Genomic DNA, 18,582 nt, shown 5'->3' with positions numbered 1-18,582 from the left:
ATAAACCCGGGCACAACTGCTGCGAAATCCGCGTGCTTAGGCGCAAACGAAAATGGCAGTTACTTCCGTTAGTACTACTGGTCGAACGGCAGATCGGCACTCGGGTGCTGGAGTGCTGGACCCCAGGCGAGACAAAATCCCGAAAAATAACAGTCATTACACAAGCCATGACAGCCAGGGGTACATTATCTCAGGCCGGTGGGTTATGTTTTGGAGCTCTTGGAAAAGTTAGCATCCAGGAAGCGCAGATGTTCTGCCTGATGTGCACAGGGCACATCAGGCAGAACATAGTATACCTGCCCACACAAGTTTCCATACTGTCATACAAGTTAACATAAGGAAATCGCTTTTCTTTTTCCGAAGCCTTCATCAGTGCAACCGCCATCAGCGCGTCAAACGCAGTCCGCAGCCATAATCTGTACCTCACCCTTGATTTAAAGCCCTTTCATGACCTCCAAGCGTTCCAAGACACACATCGGCCAATCGCGCTTCCTCGCATCCGGTGCACTTCGTCATCTCGTCATGTTTTTTCGTCATATGATTTCACTGATCACCGCGCCCGCCGCACATACAACTCTTCTGGGCGGGTCGAGGGGGTCACTGTTGCCAGCTACCCACCCTTGAACCCCAAACAGCATCACTTCCACCATTATCCGCCCTTACCTTATCTCGGCACTCGGTGCGAACTTCCCATCCCGAAATTCCACTCGGTGCGAAATTCCCAGCTCTTTTTCCATGTCCCTCGCGCTCCCTACGCAAACCACAACCACCGCCTTCATCCCTCCTCTCCTCCCAACCCCATAGAACCCCCGCTCCCTCATTTCTTTTTCCACCGTTCCTTCACTCAGGGGACAGCACAAACACCGCTGTACCCGACGCCGCGTGCTCCGTAAAATTACCCATCCCCAGCGGCCCCAGCACTACCCCCCCGCTCCTCCCCCACAAACCCGAGCTCCCTTTCCCCGCCTCCCCGCCCTCCCCCGCCTCCCCTGGCAGGGCGTAGCCATGCAGCCGGTTGGCCGCCTTAGCCATGTCGTACGCCTCCCGGTTCCGGAGCATGCTGGCCACGTGCCGTACCATCGCCATGAAACCGTCGGGACGCAACGTTAGGTGTTGGTCACGTGCGAAGTGGCCGCCGCCTGCGCGGGTGTTTACGGCGCCTGTGCCTGTACGGATATCGAGCTCCCAATCTGAAGGGCTGCACTGGGTAGGGTCTTCGATGTTGTAGGCGTGAAAACGAACCTAAGTCAAATGATGAGACACGACGATGGTGGGAACATTCATATATTTCAGTAAAAGTGCGTTAAATTAGAAGGGGGAATTGTTTGCATGATCTTTGTATTTGTAAATATGTATTTTTATTAAATCAGATTCTGCAGGAGTTCCCAGATTTTGCAGGAGTTCCCAGATTTTGCAGGAGTTCCCAGATAGGAACAGGAAGGGCCCTCATCAGGCGACTCAATTCGACCGGCCGGGTGCTGCTGCATAACCCTGAGTTAAAGTGTGAAAACTGCGTCCGGAGCGCCTCTTAAGGCCTCTTAAATAGGCGGTTGGGTCGGTCCAAACCGACCCACAGCTCTTTCCCTCCCTCCCTCTCCCCCTCCCTTTCCCCCTCCCTCCCCTGCACTCACCGCATCCCCTAGTCGTGGCAAGTTGAGCGCCATGTGCACATCCACCCACCAAGGAAAGCCGCTACCGAAACCACACGGACGAACCTCCAGCACCGCGGCAGCCTGTCGGTCGCCGTCGGGACGCAGGAAAAAGCCGTTGGCGGCGCCGGCGCCGTGCACCGCAACCAATATATGGGACGATCGTACGGCAGCAACAGTGGCGCGGAACCGGTCGAGGCCGTACAGTTGCGGGGTGTCGTACGTGATGAGCGGCCGGCACACGACACGACGGAAGCCGGCCACTGACGATACACAGGAACACGGGAAAAAGGGGGGAGAGGGTCTGTCAGGAAGAGGGGAGGAGATGTATCGGGAAAGAGGAAGAGGGGACGAGGGCAGTAACGGTAGTTGGCTACGGAAGAGGGAAGAGGGGAAATTAGATGTGGAGGCCAGCTGGGCCCCCCGCCCAAAGGGCCCCCCCCCGCCCTCCCGCCCTTCAAAAGCCCCTCTATCCCCCACACTCCAAAGCAAAACACCCCTTACGGCACCTCACCCTCTTTCCAGTCCATTCTATGACACGCCTCCACAAGCTGGTGCAGATTGCGAATGGTCCTCGATCCGCCATGACGAGTCTCGATAGCCACACGCAGAGTATCGTCCTCTCGCAGCGGCGGCAACGGTGGTGACGATGGCGGCGGCTGTGAGACACCGGGGGAGCTGCTGCCACTGGCGACGGCGGCGGCGGCGGCTCCGAAACCCAGGGGGTCCTCCGGCAACGGTCCACCAGTGCCGTCCATGTGCGCCGCCACGGCGGCGGCGGTCTCCAGAGGGGACGCGCGATCTGTTCGCTCCAACTTGCACACCAAGACCTGCGAAGAGAAAAACGCGGGTGGGAAATTGTCTGGCGGTGCGGATGTCATCTGTGCGGATGTCATCTGTGTGGATGTCATCTGTGTGGATGTCATCTGTGTGGATGTCATCTGTGTGGATGTCATCTGTGTGGATGTCATCTGTGCGGATGTCATCTGTGCGGATGTCATCTGTGAGGATGTCATCTGTGTGGATGTCATCTGTGCGGATGTCATCTGTGCGGATGTCATCTGTGCGGATGTCATCTGTGCGGATGTCATCTGTGTGGATGTCATCTGTGTGGATGTCATCTGTGTGGATGTCATCTGTGTGGATGTCATCTGTGTGGATGTCATCTGTGCGGATGTCATCTGTGTGGATGTCATCTGTGCGGATGTCATCTGTGCGGATGTCATCTGTGTGGATGTCATCTGTGTGGATGTCATCTGTGTGGATGTCATCTGTGTGGATGTCATCTGTGTGGATGTCATCTGTGTGGATGTCATCTGTGCGGATGTCATCTGTGTGGATGTCATCTGTGTGGATGTCATCTGTGTGGATGTCATCTGTGCGGATGTCATCTGTGTGGATGTCATCTGTGTGGATGTCATCTGTGTGGATGTCATCTGTGTGGATGTCATCTGTGTGGATGTCATCTGTGTGGATGTCATCTGTGTGGATGTCATCTGTGCGGATGTCATCTGTGCGGATGTCATCTGTGCGGATGTCATCTGTGCGGATGTCATCTGTGCGGATGTCATCTGTGTGGATGTCATCTGTGTGGATGTCATCTGTGTGGATGTAATCTGTGGTTAACGCGAAGAACTGAAGGGAAACATGGAAGGACAGGAGAGGGCAGGGGAGGGCAGGGGAGGGCAGGAGAGGGGAGGACAAGTGCACCAACCAACAAGCAGCGCGGGCTAAGAGAAGGAGATACAAAGGGCCGATAAGCGGACAGATAAGCGCAGGCACGGAAAGACGGACACGGAGCGAAATGAAGTAAGAGAGAGAGAAAGGGAAACATTCGAGCTCAGGGTAACCCCACCACTTCACAGAACACTTTTGTCCCCACGATGTTTTTCTCCCCTGGCACCCCCAGCTAACAAGCCACCGACGACCTCATGCATGAAAGTAACATACCCGTTTGAAACAAGACCTTGGGATGCCGTCGTGGGACCAGGTAACCCGCGCACCGCCTCCGCCGCCCTCACGACTGTACGACGTAGCCTCCGCCTCCGCCGCCATCTTCTCCAATGTCGTGATTGGCCGAATGCTGAGGTGGCTTAAGAGAGCCTGATGGTACGGCATAAGGCCCAGACCGGCAGGCAATGCCAACGCCAGCGTCACATCGCCATCTGCGGTACATAAAGCATCGTAAAATGTCGTACAACGTCGTTAACAGATATCGTCCTCGCACAGTGCCAAACCGGGCCGTGTGTGTGTGTGTGTGCGAGCGGTTCTCTAGATGGCACGCGAACGAGGGAAAGGAGGTCGTAAGGGGACACGAGTGTTTGAGGGGCAGTACAGAGGGTTGTCCGGAGTACGGTATTACATGGTCGGTATTGGAATGGGAAGGGGTTCGTCCAAGCGCATATATTTAATACATACATACATACATACATGCATACATAAACATACAGTGTTGAGGGGCCAGGCAGCAAGGAAGAGCTACCGACTTGGCGGCGAATGTGTCTCCACTCCCTGTGTGTGTGTACGTGTGTTGACTCAATCCTGGCGGCTAAGACAAGTATTGCGGGGGATATGGCGGCGCCTCGTGGGCGGCAGGGAAGCTTATTAAAGAGGGAGGCACACACACACACACATCCCCCCCTCTCTCCCCCCGCCCTCCCCCCCGTCACCCCCCACCAGGCAGCATCTGTAGCTTCCGGAACAACAGGTCTGCCGAAGCGGCTCCGTTGACAAAGAACTCGCAAAAATTGAAGGGCCACTCGGTCAGCAGTACGACAGGTACCGTACACCTGGAGAAGGCGGGGCGCTCCTCTGGCTCCTGTGGCACCTCGGGCGCCTCGGGCGAAGGGGGCTGCAGGTGGGGGGAGGCCTCTAGACGACTGGCGGGTCGGACGGTGAGCAGGTAAGCATCCTGAGGTGGGCGATGTAACGGGTGTGGGGTGGGGTGGGGGGGTAAAGGCAGGTGAGGGAATCGATGCCGGCATGTCAAGAACGGAAACCAAACCCCTGCCGAAGTTCATTGCACCGTTCACGGCAACCAACCGGAAGAGAAGAAGGCGAAGAGAATTCGAACCAACTGTGCTACCGAAAAAGGAAATGAGAGGAAAGGAGCTTGGGGAAAGAGCGAGCTAACGCAAGAGCACCGTAGCTCCTGGACGGTACCGGACCGTAAACGGGACCAGTAGCAGTAGCTGCAGTAGCAGCAGCAGCAGCAGTAGCATGGGTTTTCTATGAAACCTCCGCAGGGTTGAAAAAGCAGCATACTCCCCTAGGCACATTACAGGCCCGATTCGCTACGTATGTAGATTTCTGAGTTTTCCTCCAGAAAAGGGGGGGGGGGCCGGCTTCCCCTTTTTTTCCTGCTCCTAAAGCCCCCACTTCTCCCCACTTCTCCCTGGCTGGGATGACCCCAATTCCACTCTTTCCTGCGGTTTGCCGCAGTCCCCTTTTTCAAGGACATACAAAACTAACAGGACGACGACGACGAGGACGACGAGGAGGAGGAGGAGGACGATATTCCCCGCCACCGGACTGACCTGGTTTCCAACGATGGCGTCGCTATTCATGGCTCCCGGAATATTCCAGGAGCTTCTCCAAGTGCTGTGTAGGCGGAACGTGATAGTGGATAGTGGGGGAAAGACGAACCACAAACGATAGTGGGGGCGGGGGGGGGAGGTATCATGCACCAAGAACGTCTTGTGTGGCCAGCTGGATTGCGGAAGCCGGAGAAGCCATTAATCTCCGCTCAATCTCAGTTTGATCTCCTCTCAATCCCATTTTGATCTCCTCTCAATCTCATTTTGGTCTCCTCTCAATCTCATTTTCATCTCCTCTCAATCTCATAAGATTGAGCGAAAACACATTGCCGCATGGTGAGGGAGCGGCCGCGCAGAAAGCCAGTCGTGCGCACGGAACAGCAGCTTCCCACTTATAGTGGTGGCGATGGTGGGTTCTAAGGGGGGTGGTTCGGCGTGGGGTTGAGGCGAAAAGAGCCTGACCGTCCCCGCGTGGACAGGGGGCCGAGTACTGCTGCTGCTTGAAGCTAGCCCGGCTGACGACCTCCTCGCTACGTTTGAAATGGGCGGTGTAAGGGCCCCACGCCGAGTAGAGGTCGCAAGATGGACTAGGGGATAGTTCGAGCGAACAGGTTGGCATATCGAGAAAGGCAAAGCTTACGCGGTCGTTAACTTACTGAAGGTACGGCAGTGGAGGGCGCAGTTCACTGCGGTTGGTCACCGGATCATAGCTGGCATGGAAGTCCGGATCAAATGACACCAGCGCAGTCTGGTGAAGGCAAACGCGGCGCAGGATTTTGCAATAGTCTGGAGGCATGACTGCCTCGTCGATAGTTGGTGGAACGCAGTGCACATCTTCGGACTGCGGAAGTACTATATAGGGATATATTATAAGGAGGCATGCGTATAAATAAATGCATTTGCAAACTTTTATCCGGCGCAACTGCGAGACCTTGAAAACATATTGGAGATCCAAACGTTCTATCGACATTACAGCATGTCGTAGGCTATCCTCGGCTAGAAAGGGATAAAAATGTTTAAGTAGATAGGATGTTACAAGTCACACTTTACATAAAACGATTTGTCGTTGGTACCGTTGCTGGTTACAGTGCAAGCCAGAGTGGAGTTGTCATCAGTTGCAGACATCGGCAAAAGGGGTATTCCTGGTTTCGGGAACGGGTCTATTTCTTTGCTGATGTCTGGTTGTCAGTTGCGAATGGGCAACGACCACTTTTCAGTGCAGTTTGCTCACTCGGGCACATCAATATCATTATATACCTTTACATGATGGTGCCATCCTGATTAATGCCCTCGTCGTACACGTGAACATCGGACATGGAATGAGTTCAAATGATCCTTCAAGCACATCAAGTTCAAAGGCTTTGGAATTAAGGTTCTGGGACTTGAGGTTTGGGCCACGTTGCGGAGTATCTGCCGCGTACAGATAACTCGTAATGGGGCCACTGGGCTTGACCAGGTGGATATGTGTGAACCTCTCTCACCATGATACAGGTTGATGTACCATGTCTTCCTGGACTTCCTGCCTATACTATTATAGATGGCGGAACTTTGGTGAACCTGCTTCACTCCTCCTCCTCCTTGCTATCCGTGCTGCACAGTGCGCCTGAAGTTGCGGACTTGTCGCTTTATTACAAGGTTTTACCCGTGGGGTAATCCCCCCGTTCCCTGAAATGGGTTACAGCAGGCAATGGTGCACGGGACATGCCAAGACCGTATCGTTAACTCTGTTCCATGTTAGTTCGCGATGTTACAGGACCGGCGCCTGACCATGCCACCTCGCCTCTCACCAACTACATCTGTACCAACCACCAACCAACAGCAATGCTTCCTTCTCCCTGAGGTGTTCCCCACCTGGAGATCCCCCAGCAGCAACAGGATCATGGGGATGGGGCGCAATGTTTGCCACGTATACGCAAAGCAAGTCGAAGCTCTGCAGACTTCCCCAACGAACAGGCGAAACCAGGCGAACGTTGGCTCCCCAGTTGGCTTAGCCATCCGTCCTTAGGGATGCTTCCATAGCTAAATAATGTCCACCGTACAGTTGAAGAACCTAAATAAATGTCTTGTATTTAGTAAAATAAAATACATCGCGTGCTACTGCCGATTGCTGACCGGGTCAAGATTAGATGTCCACTGCCAAAGACGAAAGCGACGTGTCAAGAGTTTAGTAGAAAATAAAATACAGTATGCAGTAGTACCCTCATCAGGACCCACAGCGCACGCAGTGGGAGCGCATCAGCAAACAAAAGGCCATGAAGAAGAGCTAGGGACACAAATTCGGTTAATTTCAGGGGTCACCGGTGCCCCTTCCGTGCTGCAGCAGTAAACAAGTTAAGAACGTTGTCAAGGCTTACTTACACCGGGGCGCCGTCCCAACTTGAGAGTGAGATAAGCGCGCGGCAATGTCCATCATCCTATGCTGTGAAAGTCAAGGCCACATAGCTCTGTAAAAAAGCATCCCCTTCATCTTTGGCAATGGACATTCAATGTTCCGATCAGCAACTCGAAAACAGTAGCACGCGGAATCCTTGTCACCCAACGGAAGCCCACATGCCACCTTCAGAACCAGCGGCCAGCGCGCTTTTCAAAAGTCTTCATCCATCGAGAAGTTCTGGACCTTGCCCTGCAGTCCAGCCATGACGCCGCTCTTCTGGTAGTCGCCCACGCGCTTCTCAAAGAAGTTGGTCTTGCCCCTGCACGCACGAAATGCCCCCTTTGTTTTCCTAGTCAAGAGATGCGCGGCGCGGCCGAGTCATGCAAGACCGGCGAGGTGACGGTAAAGCTGACAAGACGCAGAGTCCACCTTCAATACAAGAGTCTTTAGATAAAGCCTTGTCAAAAGCATGTATGGGGGTGGTGACATAAGTTTCGTAAAATTGCTGGCACCCAGATGTTTTCACAAACAGCGCCAAAGATAATTTTGACTTGCGATTGCGAGAGAACAGACAGCTGCAATGACACAGAACCATCTCGCCTAGGTAACAGCAGCAACCCTAAGTACTCACTGTAACGAGATCATGTCCATGAAGTCGAAGGGGTTGGTAACGTTGTAAGCCTTGGAGCAGCCCAGTGCCACCAGCAAACGGTCGGCAACAAACTCGATGTATTGCGCCATGAGGCGGGAGTTCATGCCAATCAAGTCCACTGGAAGCGCATCCGTGCAAAACTCATTCTCGATGTCCACCGCCTCGCAGATGATCTCCTTGATACGGCTCTCCTCAAGCTGCTTGCTCAGCATCCTATGTTTGAAACAAAAAATTCCATCAAGGCGAAAATCACATATTAATTTAGATACATGATTATCCTAAGAGGTGTAAGAACCCTTCTTATTAAATACATGGGGAGTCACGTAAATGCTATACCCTGGAAATGCTATACCCTGGAAAACATCCCCCGTGCCTTAGGAAAGCTTTGAAGGGGAAATGTATAGATGGAAGGTGGGCGCCACTTTTCATGGGTCACAGGCAATGCAGTTACTTCTCACGCAGGTTGCAAACCCACCCATAGAGCAGGCAGGCGAAGTCGCAGTGCAGCCCCTCGTCTCGGGAGATGAGTTCGTTTGAGAAGGTTAGGCCGGGCATCAGGCCGCGTTTCTTGAGCCAGAAAATGCTGCAAAACGAGCCGCTGAAAAAGATACCCTCCACAGCCGCGAAGGCTACCAGCCGCTCCGGGAAGGAGCTCTCGCTACGAGGACATCAACGGCAAGCCGAGGGAAGGGACACAAGCATTTGATATTACAAAACAAAAAGGAGGCAAAAGAAATTCCAGAGCGGGGAAGCAGAATAGATAAGAGGAGTCAATCCAATTATGTGATGTAAAAGGAGAGAATACAGACACGTGGCGTGGTGGGAAGAAGGGATGTACTGTGCGACAATTATTGCGGCAGAGAACTAATTTGCATGTGAGCTTTCCTCGCAAGCCTGCTGGCAACCGCTACCCTGCCCACCTGCCGATCCACTTGATCGCCCACTGGGCCTTTTTCTTGATGCAAGGCACCGTCTCGATGGAATGGAAGAGCTTGTGCTTCTCAATTGGGTCCTTGATGTAGGTTTCCAGTAGAAGCGAGTACATCTCTGTTTGCGTGGCATACGGAAATTGGGTTGGCGAACGTCGGATTGGAATGCATATTAACGCAGATATCCGCTGCAGTACCTACGTGGTTGGAATGGCTTACTAGGGTCATAGTTGTGTTGGCTGGCTAGACGACAAGCCAGCTGACACATCGATGGATTGGAATGGGATGACGCATGGAATAATAACGTGCTCCTAGTTGTTCCAAATAGCACAGCCTCGAAGTTGAGGTAGATTATACTGTCGGCACTGAAAATTGAAGAGTCACTTACCGGAGTGGATATTCTCGATAGCCACCTGGAAACCGTAGAACGCACGCGCCTGCACAGGGTCATACATAGGGGTTAGGCAGGATTAGGAAAACGGAACTTTCGCTCGAAATGAAGTCGCATGAACAAGGACACGGTCATAAAATGATAGAAAGGGTTAAGCTGGAGGGAATGTCGAGTGTTACTACGAAGGGCGGGAAGGGGGAAAGCGAAGCTTCGCGGTTAACGTCGCGGTCAAGTCGCACCTCAGGCAGCTGGACCTCCTTCATGAAGCGAATTGCCAGGTTCTCAAGCACGATGCCGTCACTGGCAGCAAAGAATGCAAGCACATGCGAGATGAAGTGTCGCTCGCCGTCGGACAGCTTCTCCCAATGCTTCATGTCATCACCCAGGTCAACTTCCTCAGCTGCACATGAAGGAGAATGTTAATTCTTACGATTAAAAAAGGCGGATCGTTAGACTCTCAGAAAATGAAAGCGACATTGACTCACCAGTCCAGAAACTCGCCTCCGCCTTCTTGTACATTTCCCAGATCTTAGGATACTTGATTGGGAACATGCAGAAGCGATCAGGGTTCTCATCGAGCAGAGGCTCAGGGTCCCGCATGCTCTTGCGCGGGCTTGTAAACAGCTCGTGCTTGGTGACAGATTTGTTCACTTTCGACGGCGAGACATCCTCAGCATTTATGAGCTTGCGCTTGCCAGGCGTCACTTTGCTCGGCGTGCCTGCCAGAGAGCTGGACTTCCCAGCCCGAGGCGGGGACATCATGCAGTCTGGCTGCAGTTCTTTCAGAGGCTGAGAATCCATAAGAATTACTGGTTCCATTTTCATACTACGTTGTAAAATCAGAAAGAGCAATGTATACTAGTTCAAGGGTGATCGGCGAGCCCATGCTGTCCAATTTATTCGTGACGCGCAATTGAATTTCGGCCCTGTCGTACCATGCTGCCATGCTGCGGGCATTTCGCCGACGTGGGTAACGCATGGCCACGAACTGGTAATCCCATTACACTATTCACGCAATGCAATTACGCTACAGCCAAGCTATGGCTAAGGTGTATGTGCGTTGCAATTGAGGCGTTGCAGCTGCACCTCTAACAACAATGCGATTTTACACGTCATGTATACATGAATACATGTCAAGACTCACGCAGCGATGTTTATGGATTTTTTAATGCAACACCATAAATTGTCTGGTTGTGTAAGGACTTGAGATTTTTCAGCTGATGACAGCTGTGTTCCCGATATCCTCTAGCCTACGCTCCAGAGAGCGTCTGTACGTATCTCTGCAGTAACCCTATTCTGCGCTTAAAAGGATATGTGTCTTACATGGTGATTATGTCCCATGGGGTTGTGGTGGCTTTTCGTCACACTTCAGACTAACCACAACCCTTTCGCAGCCGCAAACTGGAAAAGCACCTGCTCAACCATCCGAATCTAACCAATGCCGGAATCGCAGCTAAGAACTAAACATCGTGTCGCGAGCCTTCCAGCGCAACAAGTTACTATACAACTGCAGCCATCTAGCCATCGCGTCGCTTCTTAAGGCTTACACAGCCAATGCCCTCCTCCAAGAGAACATAAACGAACACAGCAAGGCTCCCCACTCTAAATATAACATGTTATTTCCACTGGAGCTCCGTAACTGCATCTCCTTCCAGGCATCGAGAAAAGTCATCCAGGCATCCTGCTAGTGGCGCTTGCCCTTTTGTTTACCGCCCTTGTTCTTGCCCTTGCCTGCGCTGCTGCTTCCGCCGCCATCACTGCCACTTGCGCTCGTGCGGCCCGGCGTTGCGATGTTTCCGTGAGCACCACCATTGCTGCTAACCATTGTCGCAGCGGCAAGGCCCTTCACCTCCGAGCTCCGCGGCCCCGAAACCGCATTCGAGATAGCCTGCTTGCCGCCCGCCCTCACGCCAGCCGTCGGGGTAACAGCCGCCGCCACCGCCGCCGCAGCCACGGCGGCATCCTCGCCCAGGCCAACGACTGTGGCCGGTGCCGGCACCTCGCCGCTGCCAGCGATGCCGCCGGCGTCGGCACCGGCACCTCGACGTTCGCCGACGCCATCGGTGCCGCCCACCTTGACGCTACCTACTGGTACGACAGCCGTATCGCCCGCGGCAACATCGGTCTCGTCTTGCAGGCTGACCACTGGTGCGGGCGCCTCAGCGGCGGCGGGGATGCTGACGCCGCCTGCACCGGCGCCGCCGCTGCCGCTGCCGCGATGGCCGCTGACGCCACCACTTCCACCGCCGCTGTTGCCGCCGCCGCCGCCGGCACCGGCACCACGGCGGCGGCTGCTGACGTTACCAACCTTGCCAGCGCTTGCCGCCGCTGGGGCCTCCCCACCCGGAGACTGCGTATGCAGGCGTTTGTGCGGCGGCGGCGCCGGCGTGCCCGCCGTCGGCCCGTCGCCCTCAAAGCTAGGCACCGCAATCAGCACGTCACCGCCGATGACGCTCGCACTGGCGCCGGCGCCGGCGTTCTGCACTGCCGACTGTCCCGGCAGTACGACACCATGCTCCTCCGCCACGTGCTGCAGCGTCTCCGGCGGCGGCGGCAATGCAACCAAGGGCATCGCCGCGTCGCCTGCTGCCGAGACAGAGACAGCGGTGCCGCCGCCGCCGCCGCCGCCGCCGCCCTCCTCAGCGTCGGAGTCGCGGCGTGTGGCGACTAGGCGGCGCCGGGTGGTGCTGCTGCCGCCGCCGCCAACACCTCCAGCATTCTCCACGCCGGCAGCCGTGGCGGGGAACATACCGCCGACGGCGTCGCACTTAGGACTCCCGACGGCGGCCGCGTCGATAGCAAGCGGTCGGTTGTCCAACGGCTGAAGGACATCCGCCGCAGATGTCTGCGTGTAAGGGAGAAGATACATTCGTGATATCAATTTTGTAGATATTTCAAATTTCGATACTTCAAAACGACGATGCAACAGTGTTACATCAACGACAAGGGAAGCCTGCGTAACGTGAAGAGAGAGGAGAGAAGACGCAAGAAGAAGACGAACATTTTTCCTTGCTAGAATATAAGAAGCGCCACTATGCAGAATTCGTGTTGTGGTGGTTTCGGAGGGCAACAGCCAAAACCGTAGGGTCCACCACCGCCCGTAGGGTAACGCCGCTGCGCTCTGTTACCGCCGTACGCCCTTCCCCTTTGGTTATCCCTTTGTTTTCCCATAAGCTAACAACAAGGCTTAACTCGCAGAAAACAGTCAAGGGTTTACGTATATAGCTCGTAAGGCTGGGGTAAGGTTGTAACGGCACTTGATGCCGTACACTACCTTGTTGGGCGACATCACGGGCCGCTTGCGGTTGGAGGTCAAGGCCGCGGGCGGGGGGCTGCCGCCAGCGGCGGCGGTAGCTGTAGCGGAGGTGGTGTTGGAGCGGCCCTGGAGCGGCGGGACCGCGGGCGGGCGATCCGCGGTCTTGGCCTTGTCCTGCAGCGCAAGCCAAGATTGCACACAGAAAGGAAACCGTTACAATTGTTTTAAGTAGTCAAGGCAGCGGTCGCAGCAGTAGTAACAGTAGCGGTAGCAACAGCAGCAGTAGTAGTAGCAGTAGTCGCAGCGGTAGCAACAGCGGTATCTTATTTCCCAGGGCCCTATGTAACATCCCCTCCCATGTTCGTAAATGTCTACATGTTGAGCTTCCTGTGGATGTCGTAAAACATAACTCTCTTTCCCTTTTCCTGTGTACGAATTGTACAGCAGCTTATCTTACGTGTTCGGTGGCCGCCGTACTGTCTACATTCGCTCCGGAACCCGACAGGACCGCATGTGCAGCCGCCTCCGCCAGCGGCGGCGGCGGCGACCGCCAAGAATCCGTCAGTCCCGTAACCTTCTCACTGTACGACCAAAGCTCCGCCGCCACGTACATGTCGTACGTCTGCCGTGCGGAGCGCACTGCCATGGTCTGGTTGAACATCCTGCATGTATGAATGGTGTACGATGTCGTACATGATGTCGTACGGAACGCGCTCTAATAAAACGAGCACCTTACGATCCAACCTGGCAAGGCGGCACGCACCCACACCCCGGCGCCGTCAAGGAAGAAGAATCCCAAAAACGCTCTTGTTAATCCCAGCAAAGCGCCGGACCGCCCCCCGTTGCGTCCTATTACATCACTGCTGCTATCGTCCACTGGTGTATTATACGAGTGTCGGTCATTTCCAACAAAAGGGCTCAGCCAATGAGCTCCAGTAACAACCTGCCTCAGCAGCCGCCTCCCCCCACATCTCACCCACCCACCCACCCTAAACACACACGCGCACAACTACTACCACCACCGCCACCGCGTGCAACACCTATCGCACAGTGCAGTACAGCGCCGTACTACTCACCTGCCGCCGGAGAAGTGCCGAATGGGGTAGTCCAGAAGGGAGTGAAGTACGACAGAGCTGCCGTACAGCGCCGGCTTAACCACATGGGACCAATCCCGCCAGGCGCCGTCTATCAGAGTCATGAGAGGGCTGGTGAACGCCCCGCGCGCGTAGTAGCGGAGATCCTGGGCTGGCGATAGCACGTGGGGTACGCGGTCCTGCGTACGACATAAAAGTACGGCGTCGTACAACACCCAAGCGCATATGCCATGGTATGCATCATAATGCAATGAAGGCTCTTTTTGGCAGGAAAGATGGGCAGCAAAGATGGGCAGAGCAACAAGATGAGCATTGCTGGCTATTGCTCGTGCGCAACTCCTCGTCCTCCTCCTCGTCCTCCTCCTCCTCCTCCGACCTGCTCCCAAGCGACGTTGGCGATCGAGGCATCTTGCAAGCAACATCCAGATTAATATGCATGTATGTATGCATGTATGTATGCATGTATGTATGTGCCACACCTCGGTCGCGCGTTACCCAGATAGGTGTCGCGAGTACCCACATGGGCGCCCTGCGGCCGCCCAGTATGTATGTCGAGGGCACCCCTCGTAGCTTCTCGGGGGCTACTTTTTACTTGGGTTATACCCGGGCTCCCCTTCCTTTCTAAAGCACCAGCCTCCGTCCCCCACAAAAAGGACTTGCCTCACTCTCCCTCACTCTCCCCCACTCTCCTTCACTCTCCCTCCTCACTCTCCCTCACTCTCAGGGCCTCCCCCTACCTATCCTGCCTACGTCCCTATAACGCCGCTCGCCTCTGCCACCCTTCCCCCCCCCCTTCCCCCACCCACCCACCCTGTACCCCACGGCCCCATCCTCACCACCACTCACCCTCTCCCAGGGCAAAGTGGCCGCGGCCACCAGCACCTCCGCGCCGTCAGCGGGCGGCGCGTAGAGCGCCTCAATGACCCACTTGGCCGGGGGATGGGCCAGCGCCGGCACCTCGTCCCAGATCGATGTACGGACGCCGCCGGGGTCGACTGCGCACGACTGGCGGGAGCGCGTGTCCGCGCGTGTGTGGAGGGAGGGGGAGCATGAAGCAAAGTTACTAGTTATATAATAATGCTTCATTATATATTTGTTATACGGCGCTTACAAGCACCTGGCAGTTGTATAACACCCTGCTTGATTGCGATGGGTTCAGGCGCCCTGGCTGCCGGTCGGGGGCCATCCGCGCCCAGGTATCCAAGGTGTTCCCTAGCGAGGTAGGATGGTGGTGGATGGTGCCTTTGTTCGTAGGGCGCAGAACCGACAGCGGCGCTTGACGAGAGAGGAGAGCAGAGACATAAGAGCCGACGCGAGGTATTTAAGTCTTGATACGCGTCCTGGTAGCTAGCTTCATCACGACGATGAGGCGCCTCGCGGTACATGTGTACGACATCTGTACGACGTGTACGGCAGCTCGGCCAACAATAAAACCCCACCTGGACGCCGAGCGGACCCAATCGCCGTTGCAGCTCGTACGCGAAGAGCACCTGAGGACGCAGATGGATGCAGTGGGTGTGTGTGCCGGAAAGACATGCGAACTGAATGAAATAAAACAGTTCTAACTGCCCCCCCCCAAGCAAACTGCGTCACAAGCGGAGCAGAACCGAATGCGCTGAAGGGAGAATTACAGGGTCCATACATTCCACGTTCCAAATTCCAAATTTTAAAATTTCAAATTTTACATCCCAGCTTCCCCGATGGCTTCTTACGTTGGCCACCTTTGTCCAGGCGTAGGTCATTCTGGAGGTGCTGTGCAGGAAGACCCGTGGGTCAGTGGGCACCTCGTAGCAGCGGTGGGTTACGGAGGATACGCACACCACGCGGGAGCCGCTAGCTACCAACTTGGCTTCCAAAAGTCGAGTGAGATGGTAGGCGCCCAGGTAATTGACCTGTTGGTTGGTCGGTTGGTTAATTGGTTGGCGGGAAATGGCCGGGACGGTTTCAATATTTCAAAACAAACATGCGATCTCACATGCGACATAAGTATAATATATTAGCAAGCGATATAAGTTTATATGTAAAGCATATCGTAGTCCCTTCACTTCACTCGTATCAAATCGTCATTATCATTCGTTGGAACAGTTTGCGGTTCTTAGCTAGACATGTACTCCAGGACATTCGACTGCTGGTACAGGAAAGTCGTCGTACATGTCGTACATGTTGCCGGTACGACATCGTGATAGAGCGTTGACGAAGTTGTCCATAAACCCGGGCAACCGCGCGTTGCATCATGAGTAGGACGCACGTGCATATGCATATTTGCAAACATGCATACATGCATACATGCATACATGCATACATGCAAACATGCATACATGCATACATGCATACATGCATACATGCAAACATGCATACATGCAAACATGCAAACATGCAAACATGCAAACATGCAAACATGCAAACATGCAAACATGCAAACATGCAAACATGCAAACATGCAAACATGCAAACATGCGCGCCCTCACGGCCATCGTCACCAGAAGAATCGCTTTTAGCTTAAGCAGTATATTTATACGAGCGCCACCAAGTACTATACATTACAGTGCAGTGCAATACATCTACACCAGGACAAACGGCCAGGGTTCTCCACGAACGCAGATAAGGCCGCGCAAGGACGCCCACCATCGCGAGATGGATAGCCCCCGACATCACACTGACGGTGAGGAAGAGGTAATCCGATCGGTGCTAAAATCCCAGGCACGATAAGGCATATCCCCAGACATGTCCCCAGACAAACCTTCTCTAAACGACAATCTTTTTTCCCACGTCCTCACCTGAACGAGTCTGTTGATGCCGCGCTCGTCCACTGAAGGCCCGGCCAGCATGCTCGTCCCAGCATTGTTGACAAGGACGTTGATGGGGGTGGCGGTGTCGGACAGGAGGGCCCGGGCGAAGCGCGTGATGGAGGCGGGGTCGGATACGTCCAGAGGAGGTACGGCAGGCGGCAGTACGAAATCCAGGGCCGCGGCGGCGTCGGCCGGGTACCTGATGTCCCGTACATAACGCAAACACCGGGCAGGGTAGATAGCAGGATATTATGTAAGGTCAAAGATAAGCGCATAGTCAACAGAGGATACAAAAACCTCTCAGAATTCAGGACGTGGACCAGCGGCTAGCTAAGGTCAAACCGCAGAGGATAGCGCCCGTTTGTTTGCGCTGACATTTGTTTGGTAAACGGGGTGTAGGAAAAGAATTAAGAAGTAAATACGTGTGGGACAAGGACAAGCCCCTGTCGACCAGCGCTCTCGCGCTTTTTGCAGCGGGTGCGCCAGAGGCGTCAATTTACGTTGTAGCGTCGGCCAGGTCCAAGGGCGGGGCAGGTATTTATGTGGGAAAACTTAAAAAAGTGGGGCAGATAGTATTTGCGCCGCAAATGTATGGTGCGTACGGTGGGGTTCGGCTTTTTGGCCGGGACTTCAGTCGCGCGCGTGGCTGGGCAGTTTTTAGACCGGAGACCAGAAACAGAAGACCGCGCGGACAACAAACGAACCCTCGACAAGAAACGAAATGCGAACTTTAAAGCACATAAAGGCGGAAAGCAAGCAAGCAACACACAGGCAAGTCATGAAAGCATTAGCTAACCTCTTCCGGATGGCTGCCACAACCCGCTCCGCCTTGGCGGGATTTCGCACTCCGAAAATGACCTTGGCGCCGCGCTCCGCAAGCTGAGCCGCGGCCTCCAGACCTAAGCCGCTGGTGGCTCCAGTCACAAGCGCTACACAACCTTCAAGATCGCGGCGACTAGCTAAGCCACCAGGCTGCAGTGCAGCTTGACCGGTGGATTCCATTTCTTATTTCCACCAGGGGCAGCGCCGCTGTTTTGCTGGGTAGGTGGAAATCCTGGCTGGTTGGGCCGAGGCTTTACGGAAATTTCTTGAAATGTACAGCCCGTGGCTCTTGGCGGGTGTGATTCAGTGATGCCCCCGCGCGAGAATGTGGGAAGACCGAGCAGGACCGAAATATTGCTGTTGACTTCGTTTATCTGGAAGGAAGTGCCAGGCAAAGCTTAAACTGCCAAAGGATATGCGATGTGCGGGCTATGGCTAAAGGTCGCTCAGGGATTGTTGTCGTGATCACCGGACGAGAGATGGCGCCTGCCGCCGAGTCCTGCCGAAGCCCGGAAACGCCCTGAGCCCTTCCTACAGGACGCGCACCTCCGGCAGGTTACAGGTAAAAGAAGAATCCCAAATGTGATTTCAAAGGGCTGCTCAGCAATTGCGCTGGGACCGGCGGTATGCGCTGGCCGGTAGAATAGTATGGGATGGCAATTTCGGGATACTTTGTGAAAGGAGGATTAAAGTGATGTGGTGTGCCCAAATTGGCGTGTAAGCTGTTTACGGCTCCAAAGCTATCATATTCGTCTTCCTGCGATGCAAAGCAGCCTGGAAAGCTTGTCCAACGTTTCCTATAACAGCGCGGCGATTAAAACACCCAATTTCTTTCGGAATGCGCACCAATCCCAAGCTGGTACATGAAATATCTTTCCAAGATGCAAGCGTGATCCTCCTTTTTGGTTGGTTTGCCGTTTGCGGCGCATCAGGCCGACCCGTGGGTCACCTGCTCAGCAACCACTTTTCCTTGACGACTTGCAGATGCTAATACACCCCTAATGATTATAATCGTAAAGTAAATAAAGTTTAAATTCTCTTAACAATTTTTTGTGTTGTTGCTGCTTATTACACAGGCATCAGCAACAAG

At 54.5% G+C, this 18,582-nt stretch overlaps 3 protein-coding genes across 3 annotated transcripts; all 3 read right to left on the bottom strand.

Annotated features, from left to right (window-relative positions):
- Window positions 1-840: 840 nt before the first annotated feature.
- Window positions 841-6,037, bottom strand: VOLCADRAFT_106000 (uncharacterized protein; the record flags this gene model as incomplete). The annotated part of the gene is made up of 7 exons (XM_002953431.1): window positions 5,842-6,037; window positions 5,186-5,249; window positions 4,326-4,560; window positions 3,600-3,814; window positions 2,164-2,479; window positions 1,632-1,912; window positions 841-1,242 (listed from the first exon to the last, which is right to left on the bottom strand). Exons 1-7 carry the CDS (start codon window positions 5,979-5,981, stop codon window positions 841-843), a joined length of 1,653 nt encoding a protein of 550 aa, XP_002953477.1. The 5' UTR covers window positions 5,982-6,037.
- A 771-nt stretch (window positions 6,038-6,808) lies between these two features.
- On the bottom strand, window positions 6,809-10,370 carry VOLCADRAFT_109884 (uncharacterized protein). Its single transcript, XM_002953430.1, has 7 exons — window positions 10,017-10,370; window positions 9,771-9,931; window positions 9,529-9,577; window positions 9,132-9,258; window positions 8,687-8,869; window positions 8,191-8,424; window positions 6,809-7,878 (listed from the first exon to the last, which is right to left on the bottom strand). The coding sequence occupies exons 1-7, from the start codon at window positions 10,354-10,356 to the stop codon at window positions 7,770-7,772; spliced, it is 1,203 nt and encodes a 400-aa protein (XP_002953476.1). The 5' UTR covers window positions 10,357-10,370; the 3' UTR covers window positions 6,809-7,769.
- An 845-nt stretch (window positions 10,371-11,215) lies between these two features.
- VOLCADRAFT_94320 (uncharacterized protein) lies at window positions 11,216-17,672 on the bottom strand (the record flags this gene model as incomplete). The annotated part of the gene is made up of 10 exons (XM_002953429.1): window positions 11,216-11,676; window positions 11,875-12,376; window positions 12,806-12,961; window positions 13,245-13,449; window positions 13,864-14,060; window positions 14,728-14,886; window positions 15,321-15,371; window positions 15,594-15,773; window positions 16,659-16,869; window positions 17,467-17,672. The coding sequence occupies 10 exons, from the start codon at window positions 17,670-17,672 to the stop codon at window positions 11,216-11,218; spliced, it is 2,328 nt and encodes a 775-aa protein (XP_002953475.1).
- Between the last annotated feature and the right edge of the window lie 910 nt (window positions 17,673-18,582).

The sequence above is a fragment of the Volvox carteri genome (assembly GCF_000143455.1).
Source record: "Volvox carteri f. nagariensis unplaced genomic scaffold VOLCAscaffold_36, whole genome shotgun sequence".
Taxonomy (NCBI): Eukaryota; Viridiplantae; Chlorophyta; class Chlorophyceae; order Chlamydomonadales; family Volvocaceae; genus Volvox; species Volvox carteri.
This window is presented reverse-complemented; position numbering and strand designations above follow the sequence as displayed.

Bases quoted from the DNA above. Each gene is read 5' to 3' on its own strand.
- VOLCADRAFT_109884 (XM_002953430.1), bottom strand. From the start codon at position 10,356: ATGAAAATGGAACCAGTAATTCTTATGGATTCTCAGCCTCTGAAAGAA. The intron at 8,425-8,686 runs GTGGGTTTGCAA...TTTCAAACATAG, and splicing joins TTCGCCTGCCTGCTCTATGG to GATGCTGAGCAAGCAGCTTG. The intron at 7,879-8,190 runs GTGAGTACTTAG...TCGTGCGTGCAG, and splicing joins ATGGACATGATCTCGTTACA to GGGCAAGACCAACTTCTTTG.